The following is a 14,791-nucleotide window of genomic DNA, read 5'->3' as shown; positions in this document are numbered from 1 at the left end:
CTGTGTCATTGGACACAGCTGATCACGTGGTAAAAGGCCGCTGTGATTGGCCTTTTACCTCATCACGTGATCAGCTGTGTCCATAGGACACAGGTGATCACGGAGATCTCCTTGGGCGCTTGGGAGGGCACGTTCTGGGAGGACATCATATGACGCTTTCCCAGAACTTAACAACCATGCTGTAGCCATCATTCAGCTATAGCGTGGTTGGCAAGCGGTTAACTTGTCTATATGATATGAACCCATGAGTACACAAAGTTTCCTCTGTTTTGTGATGGCCTAAAGCAGGGGTTAGTGGGAATGGGGGAGGTTCTGTGGAAAAATGTAATACTGTGAATAATATTTGAAGATGATTATGTGTCTTTACAGGTTTAATGCCCATGAAAGTGCAGCTCATGCTATAGTTAGCGTGAATGGAACTACTATTGAAGGTCATGTGGTAAAGTGCTACTGGGGCAAGGAGACTCCAGATATGCTGAATCCAGTACAACAAGTAAGTGCAATTTACATCTTTTGCAGGCAGTTACTAAGCCAGATGCTAAACAAAGGTAAATTTAAATAGTTGATGATGTGGGTACATGTTGATGACCATAGTAATTCACTAGGATAATTTCATGAAAGTAACATTTTCTTTGAGTAACATGAGGGGCTCCCCTTCACTATATGTCAGCGTGTTTTGAAGGACTAAAGCGTACCTCCAGGTGAGTTTGTTTTTTCATAGAATATGACTTTGGCACTGCAGTAACCAAAATCACATTGCTACCAGTGGGTGCTGCAGGTAGAATATATCATTCCATCAGCTGCTGGTGTTGACCCATTTACACAACAAAAGGGTTCAGAACAGGTTAGGGAATTTAGTTTGAAATGGAAATCCCCTAGGGCAGGGGTGGGCAACTGTGGCCCTCCAGCTATTGTAGAACTACAAGTCCCATGAGGCATTGCAAAACTGACAGTTACAAGCATGACTCCCAAAGGCAGAGGCATGATGGGACTTGTAGTTCAACAGCTGGAGGGCCACAGTTGCCCACCCCTGCCCTAGGGGTAACATACAGGTCCACACAAAACATCTATTTGCATTTGAGTTTGAATGCGAAGAGTTGGAACCACGCAGAAAGTGAGTAGAAGATCTCCAACAGTGATGTAGACAGAAGTTTTAACCGTTTCTCACACTGCTGGAAAATAATTTATGGAGAGATTTTTCAATAACTGTTCTTAAAGTGAGGGCATACTGTACCTTCTCAGTACAGAAAATGACAGTAGTAAAGGCACACACAGCAATAAAATCCTGATGTGTACTTATCTCTCTCTACTCTATCCAAAATTAAAAAAAAAAATGGTGACCAGTTATTCTTAACATTTCTTAACTTACTGAAAGAGTCCCTTTCAGATCAATTAAGATCAATTTTTTTTCCTGCAATAACCATTGTGGTTGTGGTCGTATGAATGATTCAGGAATGGACATCTTCCAAACCTAACCAGAGGACACCATTTAACCACTAGCCTACAGGGCACTTATACCCTCTTCCTGCCCAGGCCAATTTCCAGCTTTCAGCACTGTCACACTTTGAATGACAATTGCACAGTCATGCAACACTGTACCCATATGAAATGTTTATTTAGTGACAGAGCTTTATTTTGGTGGTATTTAATCACCTCTGGGTTTTTTTTATTTTTTCTTAAACCAAAAACCACTGAAAATTTTGAAAAAAAAAAGTTTTTTTCTTAGTTTTTGCTATAAAATTTTGTAAATAAATGATTTTTCTCCTTCACTGATGTGCGCTAATGAGGCTGCAGTGATGGGCACTGTTAGGCTGCACTGATAGGTGGCACTGATGGGCATTGACAGGCATCACTGATGGGCACTGAAAGGCAGCACTCATATATGGCACCGACTGGCACTGTTAGGTGGCACTGACGGGCACTGATAGGTGGCACTGATGGGTGACACTGAAAGGTAGCTCAGATGGGCACTGATATGTGGCATTGATGTGCACTGATGGGCACTGGCAGGTGGCATGGGTGAGCACTGACAGGTGGCACTGCTGGGGCTACACAGATCATCAGGGCACACTGATCATCAGTGCTCTGATGATCAGTGTACATGTCCCCTCCGAGGAATGCCGATTACCACCGACTCTCTTCTCTGCTGGAGCTTTCAGCGCGACAGCTCGTGAGGAGAGAAATGCCGATAACCAGCATTTCCCTGTTTACATGTTTTCAGCTGTGATTGGACACAGCTGATCATATGACCGAGCCGACATCTTTGGCTCTTTCCGTTGATCGGTGATCCGCTGTGTCCGAGGGGCACAGCTCATCGCCGATCGCCGCGCTGCTCGCTTCCGAAACCGCGCATGCACGGTCAGAGAACCTCCTTGCGCCCGTCGTACTATATGGCAGGCAGGAGGCGGTTAATATAGTTTCCCCTGAATAAAGTTTTAGTATGTTCGCTTGTTATTTTATGAACATTTTACTCCTTGATGCATAATAAAGCAAGTGTGTGATTTTCGTTAGTGCCTTTATTATGCCTTTGCTGTGTGCCTTACCTTTGATTGTCACTTTTTTCTTTTCTCCTTCTTTCCCACACTCAGCAAAGCCAAATTAGCTTTCCGCCAACATATGGACAGTGGGGGCAGTGGTATGGAGGAGCTCAGCAAATAGGCCAGTATATGCCCAATGGTTGGCAGGTGCCTGCATATGGAGTGTATGGACAAGCTTGGAATCAGCAAGGCTTTAGGTAAGGATTTAATGTAGATCACCGTCCATTGATAAAAAGGACAATCACGTAGGTGATTCAAATGAAGTGTGAGTTGTGTGTGGGCGCATCAACCCCAAAGTGTAAATCTGCTTTTACAGATCCTTTTAGAGGATACGTATATTGTGTTTAAAAGTATACTTGTCTTTAATATCTAGGCTCCTTGGCTAAAATAAAACTCCCCACCCCCTTCAGAGATCTATACTTTTGTTTATGCTTCAGTCCTCTGATGCTGGGAGAGTGAAGGCAGCAAAAATCTCAGTAGCCAGGCCTGCATATTTGCCATAGACTTAAGTAGACCAGTCAACCAATACAATTGATGTTACTGTACTGTAAAAGTCAGTGGATTTTGGTGATAAGCTTTTTGTGGCTTGAAGATGAGGGACAGAAGAGCTCCAGCCACGGTGTTTAGGTAAGTTTGGGGAGAGAGGGTTGGTTTCATTTTAGTGGATGCTAGCCTTTACTGAACTCCATGTACATATGCTGTTTTGCTGGTTGACCTATGACGCGTTTTCATACACTATAGTACCACTGTGAAGAGCTGCCACATTAAAGGAAACCTGGGAGAAATATAAAGGCTGAAAATGTCAGTTGCATGGCTGCCTCTGGCTTCAGTGCATTCTGATTTGATGAGTTCAGGAGTTTTCACCATACTTGTGGCAAGTTAATGACATGGAAGCTGTACAGTCAGACATTTGGCATTTTCAGATTGGCACAGCAGTGGCTAATTCCCAATTTTTTCCTATGACATATATATTTCTATAATATATATATTTAAAACTAAAATCTGGGCACAAAAGCTTTTATATAAATGTATTTAAGAATAGCCCCAAAATTTATAAACCCATTTTATGTACTAAATTCCTTTGCAAACCCAGTTATCTGCTTGTGAAACTAGTAGTAACATCACTGTGCTGCACAGTCTGTACAGGAAACAAATGTGGGAGGGACCCAAAAGGTGCACCCTCTACATGCTTCCTGCTGAAAACTGTTCAGGAGAGAGAAATAGCAGTGACTGGTCTTAATGCTCCTGCACAGCTTCATAGCTCAGAGTTCAGGGTTAACCAAATAAACTGTATAGCAGGTGTATGCATATTGCAGCAGAACTGCTAGGACTCATATGTTTGTGTCGCACACACACAATGAGCTTTTTCATCCAACAGGTGGAGTAACCTCCTGAATCAGATGTTGAACCCTAACTTGGCATAAAACATGATGTTTTCTATGACATATGCAAATGTTGTCTTCTGCAATTCTTACAGCAGCTATACAGATTCCATAATGGATCCTCTTCGTTTTTGTTTTTTTTTTTTTCTTTTTTTTTGCAGTCAAACGCCATCATCTGCAGCGGCGGCAGCAGCAGCAGCATGGGTGGGACCAAATTATAGTGTTCAACCTCCTCCTGGACAGAACGGAACTCTGATCACAAACCAAACAGGCTATCGTATGGCTGGATACCAAACGCAATGAGAGGAAGGACTCCCCAACACACATACACCAGCTGTCTGTTGCTGGCCCATTTGTTTACTTTGATACCATTCTATAATCATGTCCGTGCAGATGTCAGATACAGTATATTTATTAAAATACAACAAAAAAAGTAACCATTTTTTAATCATGACCTGTTCACCAACTTGGTTAAAAACAAACTACAAAAATAACTAGAGATGCTGGATGTTTGCCAATTTTTGCCTTCCTTTTTTTTGTTTCATTTTAATTTTTTATATTATATGTAACTGTTACTTAACCATGTCTCTCTTGAAGAGGGCAGCCAAGCCTTGTCAGATCATCTTTGGCAGAAAAAGGGTTAAGTTCATTTGAAATAATAAAAAACAATGCAGGGATCACTGCCATTTTGGGCAGAAAATTGCACAAAAATGTCTATTCTTTTTTTTTTTCTTTTTTTTTTTTCCTTTTCTTTCACTGAAGTAGCGTGCAGTTTTAGATTGCATTCCTAGTATGAATTGAGATGTATTATAAAGTTTAATTGTACAATATTTGTGAAGTTGTGTTTGTGAAGGTTAGTTTTGTTTCCTTCCTTGAAACCTTCAATGTGGAAAATAATTTTCCTATTCAGATTGTACGCACTGTTTAAAATTCTTTATGGCCCATTTTGTTGGTTTACATAAATTTTGTATCTAGACCATTTTAATTTTTTTTTCGCCTTAAATTTGACCTTTGGAGAGCTGAAGACGATCACTGTCGGCTCCCCCTTCAGTGAACAAAGGGTTGAAGTTTTTCATCATATAAACTAATGTGACATGATCTGAGCCTGTACACGGGAACCTGTCTGGTTTTTTTTTTTCCCTCTCCTATGAGAAGGTGCCTAGGAAAAAAAGAATCCCCACTGGATTTGTTTCTCAAGGATTTTTATCTTCTGTGATCAAAACAGTAATGTGGAAACAGGAATGAAAACTGCTATATTCCTGTGTAACTAAATGATTTCAAAATGTGATAAATTCTTAATGAACTAGCCTGATGTGTTTTTGTTTCTGGTTTAAACAGCTGCAAAAATGTGCAAAGCATGCTCAATATTAAGAATTAAAGGGACTGACCATGTGCACTAACATCAGACTGAGCTGAATGTCACGATAGGCCAAGAAATGCAAAGCAGTGGGGGGGGGGGGGGGGTAGAGCTGACCAACCAGGGCCCTGTTAGCATTGGAACTGATCCATGGATTTCTTATATTAGTGGTTTTCAAGAGGGCTCCTGTGAGCAAATACAAATTTAAAACTGCTCAGTATCATTCATTTTGGTTTTAAAAAGAATCTAATAAACTCAAATGACATCATAAATTTAGGCCAAAATGTAATCTGCATGTCTTGGGTTAAAAAAAATAAAATAATCCCTGTAAGTGTATATTGATTTATGTGGAAGTTATAGTGTCTACAAACTATGGGATATATACTGGAATATACGCATTTACTTTCTGGCTGGCTATCACATTTTTAGAGGTGTTAAAATGCCAGGGCAGTACAAAAACACCAAAATAACCCCTTTTATATTAAGTAGACGCCCCAAGGAATTTGCTGAGAGGAATGTTGAGCCCATGGAAGATTTTATTTTTTGTTGCAAGTTTTTTTAAAAAATGACTTTTTTTCTTTTTGCACAAAATAGTCACTTTAATAAGATATTTCTGACACACGCCATGGATATATGTGGAATTACACCCCAAAATACGTTCTCCAACTTCTGATGGCTTAGCTGCGTACAGGGACCAAAAACACAATGACCACATTGAGGCTTTCAAAGGGCGTAATTTCCTCATTTCCTTCCTTCACTACCCCCATTTTGGAAAGTAGACAGCCCAAGCTATTTGCTGAGAGGCATGTTGAGTTCATGGTAGAGTTTATTTTTTGACACAAGTTTTTGGAAAATGCAGGCATCATCCCACTATAACTACTCAAAGTCTGGCGATGTACCGCTACAGTGCTGGTTCTTGTTGGGCATGCATGTAATGTGCTTTTTTTTTTATTCAGCCCGTGGGTTGCAAAAAAAACCCAAAAAACAGAGATTCCTCTATTTAACATTGTTAATGTAGATGAATAAAAAAAAAAGGTATATTTAACTGCGGATGAGAAAACTGCATGCATGCACTGACGTATGTATTCTGAAAGCACACCCTGTTACTTTCAGAATAAACAGATCAGTGCTGTAGTCGATTGGCATTCGTTAACAATAAAACACAGTGGGTGCCATTTGCAATGCAGTATCTTACCACATCTGAGCATGCTGTAAGATACTGCACATTGTTTTTCAAAAAGTATTTTCAGTTCACCAAAAAATGCTACTAAAATACCACATGAGATTATTTATGAAGTCATGTGGTATCTTAGTAGTGAAAACGTGGTAATTTTACCCTGGCAGTAGCTGGTGTATTTATTAACAGTAGTACATACAGCGTTGTTGGGAAGTGGATGGCTGCAAGCGTCCTTAACCAATAGCTGTCATGGTGTTTAAGGAGTGGATGGCCACCACATCCTTAACTGATGAGTCATCAGCTGTCGGGGGTTCCAGCAATTAAAATATACGGAAAAAACAGCGTAGGGATACCCCCAAAATCCATACCAGACCCTTATCCGAGCATGAAATGCACAGGAATGGGGAGGCATGAGCGTGCTGTACCCTATACAAATACTCCACTAGTGTGTGATAGCAACAGCAGCAGCAGTGTTTCAGGCAGAGACCAGGTCGGCTAGGGCAGGAGGGACAAAAAAAAGGGTCTTGCATCTGATTCTGTCTGCTATAGCCACTACATCTTTATTGGGGTGACTTTTTAGTTGAGGCTCCAGGAATGGCATCAGGATAATGCCTTTCATGCAGCCGGCTTCTTGCATCTGGATTGGAGGTTTGGGCCACAGCACCTCCTGCATACAAAAAGGCTGTGATAGCTTTCTGAAATTTTAGTAAGGATCCACTTCTTCCAGTTGCTTTAAAGCACAAAATTGTTGTACAGAGCCAATTGAAATGGATATACAAACACTGTTTCTGTACCAGCATCTGGCTTTATTGGAAACTAAATACGGCTTCATCTGATCATTGAAGTCCACCCCTCCCAAAGGATATAGTAGTGGACTTCTCAACAACACCAGTGGCCCTGCAAATTTGGACTGTCATGTCTATGTGAATGGAATACAGGATGAAAACATCCTGTTTGTCCTTCCACTGCACTGTGAGTAATTCACCAATCCACAAGCAGGCTTTCTCTCCCTTTCAAAATTGGGTGTTTACAAGCCGTGAGGGAGAAGCCTAGGCAATTAGGTCGCATGGTGCCACATGAGTCATTCACACTTGCATAGTAATTATCCAGGTACAAGTGGTACCCCTTACAGAACAAGGGTGACACCAAGTCCCATACTATCTTTCCACTGCTCCCCATGTCGTCTGGGCATCTGGGGGTCTCCACATGACTATTTTATCCCTCAAATCCTAAAAGAACATGTATAGTCTATCACCTTCTCACAGAGCTTATACATGTTGACCGCAGATATGGTACGCTTGCTGGGGAGATACTGCTTGAATGCAAGGTCGCCAGAGAAACTGAGGGGCTCATTACACAGATGTTTTGTTGGGGCGTATACACATTTGCGAATTTCTTGGAAAGGTGATTTATGAGGTGACAAATTTTGTGGAGCTGATAAAATCCAGGGTCACCCCCAAGGACATCAGAGTGTACTGTTGATGAAATGCATAAATCACTTTATATTCTCATATCTACCCCTAGCCATGGCAGCAGAGGACATGGGCATATGATGAATTGGGTCTGTAAACCAATATGTCTGCAATTAATTATTTTTTTGTAATACCCATGATAAGGGTTAGGCTCAAAAAAAAATTTTAAACTTGGGAACTGTGATAAGTTTCCATGCAAATTGGCAAGGTTTGAATTTGGATAGGTGGTGATGTACTGCTTGGCATATATATTGCTTTGGTCAACAATCGATACAGATCTTCCATGAAAATCAGCTAAAAAAAATTAAATTTGCAGTTTCCACCTGAATTTTGAGTTGGGTAATGAATGGAGGAAGTACAAGTGCTGTTGAATCTGTAGGCTGCCAGTCAGGATTTCCAAGCACATCCAGAAGGACACTATGGGCCTGTACTAGCTTGTACTGCACTTATGGGACCCACCCTGTCACCAAGTGATACTGCAGTGCTGGTATGTATAAAGCCAGGATGTACTAGCTAGGCCACTGGTGCTTACCAGCTCACCAAAAGATAGTGTGGCACTAGTACTGGCACTCTGCTGCATATGAGAATTGTGCAATTCTAGCACCTCAGCAACATGGGCACGGGGTTGGGTACTCCTGACCTTAGCAGGAAACTTCTCTATCGTCTGAGCTACCTGTTTGGGTGTTGCTGCTTTCTACTCTTAGGGCCTGTAGCAAAAAAAAAAAAAACAGGCTTGATGGTTGTGGGAAGGGTTATCCTGTGCTGGCCAACAGATTTTTTTTTTTGTTGCCAATATCCATTTTTTGTGGTATTACCCAACTGTTGTAAAGTAGAACTATAGGCAAACCCCTTTTCTTTTAATTTAGGATAGAGCAAGGAATAGTTAGAACCCCTATCAGATTATGTTTTTTTCACCATCTGTGTCCCATGGCAGAGATTTCCCTACACTTTCTGTCCCATAGCCAAACAGGAAGTCAGATGAAATCCCTGCAAATTAAGGGAATTCCTGGGGACCCCAAGTCATCAAAACTAGTGTGCCCATTGGAATATTGTACCTCTAATACTTTTCTGGGGACAACCCAATATTTGGGATTTTCTTTTACTTTTGCTTTCAATGATAATGATAAACAGGACAAATAGGATAAATCTCCCTAACGGGGACACAGACTCCAATAAAAACTGACAAGCATTGTAACCCATCTGCACTCTATTGAAAAAAATATAAAAAAAGTTTTGAAAAAAATAGAAAATTTCCTATCAAATACTTTACGTAATTTTCCTTTCCTGATAGACTCCATAGCAGCATACGTATGGGTTAGTCCCACCCTCTCCTTTCTTATAGGACCTCACTCCAATGAATCTTTGTTCCTCGCCAGAGGCCGTGTTCCTTTTTTGTCCTCCTATGAACCTATTGCAAGTCTTACCTGGATCCCTCATACAAGATGGTCCGCAACCAAGGCCTGCTGTGCCTCTCCAGGAGATAAGAAGTGATGGGCCACTTATCAGTTCCACGGATCCCAGCTAAAGTCGGGGTATTGGACGTGGCGGATGGATGCGGTGCCAGGAGTGGTGGAGCATGCGTCCCCTTATCAATTCCAGCGTTCCCAGCTAATAGCGGGGTGGAAATGGGGGAGCAAGTGATGGTGCCTGGAAGAGCTTAAGGCTGCCAATGGCAAGCATAACTAGCCTACTCATGGCATTGGGAGGGTACTCCTGCTGCCATGAAGTCCAACAGGAAAGGAAAATTACAGTGCGTATTTGATAGGAAATTTTCCGTTTTCCTGACAGACTCCATGGCAGCATACGTATGGGAAATAACTAACCATGCACACACGGGTGGGCAGTTACTCAAAGACTTTAATTTGCCACATTGACTGACAAAAAATTCAAACCAAAATTAACAGAGGATAAGGAGACAGACTCTAAACAGTAACGAGCCATAAAAGTGTTAAATGAGGACCATGAGGTCGCTCTGCAGATCAACTGAGGTGCGACATGCCGGAAAGCTGTCCAGGAGATAGCCATACTTCTGGTTAAGTGTGTGGTTACTGTGCAAAACCTCACCTGATCCGTCAGAGCATCCACCCCGAAGGCCTGGGGACAGTGATTCCTGGTGTAGTACATCTCCAGTTTGATGTTGCGTGGGGAGGTAAAAAGGTCAACTTCTGGACTGATCCCGAGGGTCAGCATCCACTTGAAAACCTCTGTGTCAAGAGAACCTTCAAAGGGGATCTTGCACCATGACTGCTTAGAGGCTGGATTGGCCAACCAGGGCCAAAGCCACAATGCATGCTTGGCTGTCACAGCATAACACAAGCCAGCAGACGGGTAAGGTCGATCGAGGCCTCCCCCAGAAAGGCAGATGCCAACCTCAGCTCCCAGATAGCTGAATTCCTGGCCACCTCTTCCTGAACTCCTCTGAGGGCTGCATCCACATTATCTGACCACACTTCCATAGCTTTAGATAAGGCCACTAAGGCTTGCAAGCCATCACTGCCATAGTGTAGATGGCTTGAGATCGGAATTGATTCTCCTTTCCAGGTTGTCTTTGAAGGACACCAAATCCTCGAGAGGGAGGGTAACGTTTTTGGCTAGCCTAATCAGGGCCGCATCCACCAGAAGAGCCGTTTCTAAATGTTTGACGTCATCTGATTTGAACAGATAAAGCATGGCTGCTTTGTTTGGCAAGGGGGCCCTCTTATTGACATTGCTCCACTCTTCAGTGAAAATTTCCCCAAGGTCCTCCGGGAACAGAAAGTTTGGACGATCCTTTCTTGGATGGTTGAAAAATTTCCTGTGTTTAGGAGGAGACTCCACGGCTTCTTCCCACTTCAGGGCCTCTTTGACTGCTTTGACTAAGGGCGAGACCAAAGCGAAGTCGAAGCCCACACACAGATCCTCACTGTCTGAGACTCCGGCTGACAGGTGGGTAGGTTGTGAAGGCTGCAATGCCTCTTGGGGATCTTTGGGAGGGGAGCACATTCTGACCAATGGGCTGCGGGCACAACTAGTCCCAATTTCCTTCAGGGACTCTTGAATGACCCGTCTGACCAAGGCCCCTACCTGTTGGTTGGCACCCGTGCAAAACAGATGTCACATAATGACCTGTCGTCAGGAACTTGAGATTCGCACCCCAGCAAGTTTTCCTGCTGGAGCAGCCGGATTGCCCCTTAACTCGTGATGCCTGGAGCTGGAAGGAGACCTGTGACCTCCGGATTTAGAGGAAGAGTGATGGCGCCAAGACCTGGAAGCACCTCCATCATTGTGTGCCGTATAGAGGCAATCAGACCTAGAAGGGAGGGCCACAAGGGGGCAGTGACACATCCATGCCGGGTCAGCTGCAAAGGCAACCAAGCTGTGAAAAAAAAAAATTACATGCAGAATCCCAGCAAACCACTAGGGAGGGGCAGGACGGAGTAGATACTGACCTTCGCAGTGGACCACAGCGCTTGGGGGAGCTGCCGCATTCAGCCCACAGGATTTCCTAAAGAAAACAGCATTGACAGCTTGCCGCCAAAGCTATGACTTCACCACCACCGTACTACACATGCGCCAGAACCCCAAGACGCCCGTGCGCATGTGCGATTGCCCCCATCTTGCACTGGGCACATGCAAAGCCAAGCCTCATTCTCAGGCCGGTTCGAGCGTGCGCAGTGCTCCGGTGGCCTCCCGGACCAGGAAGCAGCGGCCTGGAGCACAGCATTGCGCTCCAGACACCCACTAGCACCAGGGAAAGATAAAGAATAACAAGGAAAAATTAGACTTGAACTTGACACAGAGCACAGCTTACCGACTCCCTCATAGCCATGACCACCTGCCTTGGGGACTGCCTTGTCCATTTCGGGTGCTACATGGCCACCCACTGTTAGCAGGCTATCTGGCCCAAGTTGCCACTCGCCTGCCATTGGTAGACTTGAGCTCTTCCAGGCCCCGGCTCTTGCATGCCAATTTCCACCGCTGGAATTGATGTGGGGACGCATGCTCTGCTACTCCCGACAGCACGTTCATCCGCTGTGTCTAATACCCCACCTTAAATTCAGGCAAATGTTGACAGTGGATTCTTTTGTATCTCTGGACTAGGACCATGGCAAGACATAAGTATGTGTAGTTACTATGGTGGTTGTCTCCTTTATTTGTGATTTTTTTTTTTTCTTTTAAACTGCAGTTCATATTCTTGATCTGTGCCTGCTGTACCATGTCCAATTGTGTTCAAAATAATAGCAATCCAACATCAATAACCAGATCAATCATTGTTTTTGATATAAATTATATTTCTACATGGCAGATAATTTACTAGTAGGTATAGTAGAGTAATAGAAAACCAACAGACCCAATAGTCATGACATGCCTGAGGTCATTCAGTCTACAGTTGTGTCCAAAATTATTCAACCCCCACTGAAATTGAGTGTTTTGGCCAGTTTGACATTGCTTTTGATCATTCAGTCATCTTGCTTACATTTACATTAAAGAGGCACTTGTAGGTCAGACAAATATAACATAACAGTTATAATGAAATAACCACAAATGTCTTTTCTGTGCTCACAGCATTATCAGTTTTATTCAACCCCCAAGTGACATTCAATCTTAGTACTTAGTACAGCATCCTTTTACAGTTATAACAGCTTTTAAACGTGAAGCATAGCTTGACACAAGTGTCTTGCAGCGATCTACGGGTATCTTCGCCCATTCTTCATGGGCAAAGGCCTCCAGTTCAGTCACATTCTTAGGCTTGCGCACTGCAACTGCTTTCTTTAAGTCCCACCAGAGGTTCTCAATCGGATTTAAGTCTGGTGACTGCGATGGCCACTCCAAAATGTTCCAGCCTTTCCTCTGCAACCATGCTCTAGTGGACTTGGAGGTATGCTTGGGATCATTGTCCTGTTGAAAGGTCCAACGTCTCCCAAGCCTCAGGTGTGTGACGGACTGCATCACGTTTCCATCCAATATCTCCTGGTACTGAAGAGAATTCATGGTACCTTGCACACGCTGAAGCTTCCCTGTACCTGCAGAAGCAAAACAGCCCCAAAGCATGATTGACCCTCCACCATGCTTCACAGTAGGCAAGGTGTTCTTTTCATCATAGGCCTTGTTCTTCCTCCTCCAAACATAGCGTTGATCCATGGGCCCAAACAGTTCTAATTTTGTTTCATCAGTCCACAGAACACTATCCCACAACTTTTGTGGTTTGTCCACATGGCTTTTGGCATACTGCAGTCGACTCTTCTTATTCTTTGGAGACAGCAAGGGGGTACGCCTGGGAGTTCTGGCACGGAGGCCTTCATTACGCAGTGTGCGTCTTATTGTCTGGGCTGAAACTTCTGTACCCACATCTGACAAATCTTTTCTCAGTTCCTCAGCAGTCACACGGGGACTTCTCTCCACTCTACGCTTCAGGTAGCGCACAGCAGTCGAAGTCAGCATCTTCTTTCTGCCACGACCAGGTAGCGTTTCAACAGTGCCCTTTGCCTTGAATTTGCGAATGATGCTTCCTAAGGTGTCTCTTGGTATGTTTAACATCTTTGCAATCTTCTTATAGCCATTGCCCTTCCTGTGAAGAGAAATCACCTCTTCTCTTGTCTTCCTGGACCATTCTCTTGCCTTCACCATGTTTGTAACCACACCAGTAAATGTCTAGAAGGAGCTGAGTATCACAGTCATTTTAAAGCTGCCTAATTGGTGCTTATTATGCTTGATTGCTGCTCGGTGACATCCACAGGTGTTTTCAATACCTGATGGAAAGCACCTGTATGAACCTCTGTTCTTCAGAGTGGTAGTCTTTAAGGGGTTGAATAATTGTGGCAATGAAGAAACCACATAAGAACCATTTACTACTGTATTACATAAACAATTGATGTCATTTTAGTTGCATTTGGGTAGTTACAACGTCCTTGTAGGATTTGATTCTGAATACAATTCCAAATGTACACTATAGTCCCTAAACCCCTTTACAGCATTGGGGGTTGAATAATTTTGGACACAACTGTATGTGAAAATCTGAGTAAAATGGGTACAGCGTACTTTAATTAAAAAGTTGATTGGAGAGGGGACAACATATAAAAAAGTGTAAAAACTGATAGGCTGCTCAGCTAAAATGATCCTAAATGCTTTAAAATGGCAATCAAAACCAGAAAGACGTGGAAGAAAACAGAAAACTACCATTCAAATGAATCAAAGAATAGCCAAAATGGCAAAGGCTCAGCCAATGATCAGCGCCAGGGTGATCAAAGGTCTAAAGTTTTAAAGTTTTGTGTTAAAGGTCTAAAGTTACCTGTGAGTACAGTAACACTTAGAAGATGCCTATGTGAAGCCAAGAATCCCCCACACAGTCCCATTGTTGCAAAAATGATATGGTAAAGTGGTTATAATTTGCACATTGAGTGCCCATTCACATATATGTGGATTTGAACTGCATCCAGTCTGCATGACGTGAAAAAATATTGCTTCCTTTGGTGCCTGTTCACATATGTCCAGTGCACTGGCAGTGCAGATTCAGTGCCGTTTTAAAAAAGAGGCATCCACGATTTCTGAGCACTGCAGTCCGGTTCAGGTGCCGATTAGGCTATTGACTTCTATGGGAACCATTTCTAAACTGCATACGGGTGAACAGGATAAGATCCTGAGCTAATCCTGTCCTGAACCTGATGTGAACCTGTAAACAACTACTGTATCAATTAGCTGTGAAACCTGAGCTTCAATCCACACCGCACATGTATGAATCAGCTCTTAGTGGCCTACAGAGAAATGGTGCAACATTTTGTGGACTGATGAAAGCAAGATTGTTTTTTTTCGGTCTAGGGGCTTCAGGCAGTTTCTCAGATGACCCCCAAACACTGAATTCAAGCCACAGTGTACCAAATGATGCTGGT

The 14,791-nt window shown here is 43.1% G+C and overlaps 1 protein-coding gene across 3 annotated transcripts in view; it reads left to right on the top strand.

The window, feature by feature from the left end:
• The window catches only part of TIA1 (TIA1 cytotoxic granule associated RNA binding protein), a 47,190-nt gene extending 41,965 nt beyond the window's left edge, over nucleotides 1-5,225 (top strand). For all 3 annotated transcript variants that reach the window (XM_089687184.1, XM_089687183.1, XM_089687186.1), the window contains 3 exons: nucleotides 370-493; nucleotides 2,589-2,734; nucleotides 4,081-5,225. In XM_089687184.1, the coding sequence (XP_089543310.1) occupies nucleotides 370-493; nucleotides 2,589-2,734; nucleotides 4,081-4,222 (412 nt within the window). In that variant the 3' untranslated portion in view covers nucleotides 4,223-5,225. The remainder of the gene's footprint in view (nucleotides 1-369; nucleotides 494-2,588; nucleotides 2,735-4,080) is intronic.
• Nucleotides 5,226-14,791: the final 9,566 nt, after the last annotated feature.

The sequence above is a fragment of the Staurois parvus genome, unplaced genomic scaffold (genome assembly GCF_062004578.1).
Source record: "Staurois parvus isolate SC_StPar_1 unplaced genomic scaffold, SC_StPar_1.0 ptg000420l, whole genome shotgun sequence".
NCBI lineage: Eukaryota > Metazoa > Chordata > Amphibia > Anura > Ranidae > Staurois > Staurois parvus.
This window is presented reverse-complemented; position numbering and strand designations above follow the sequence as displayed.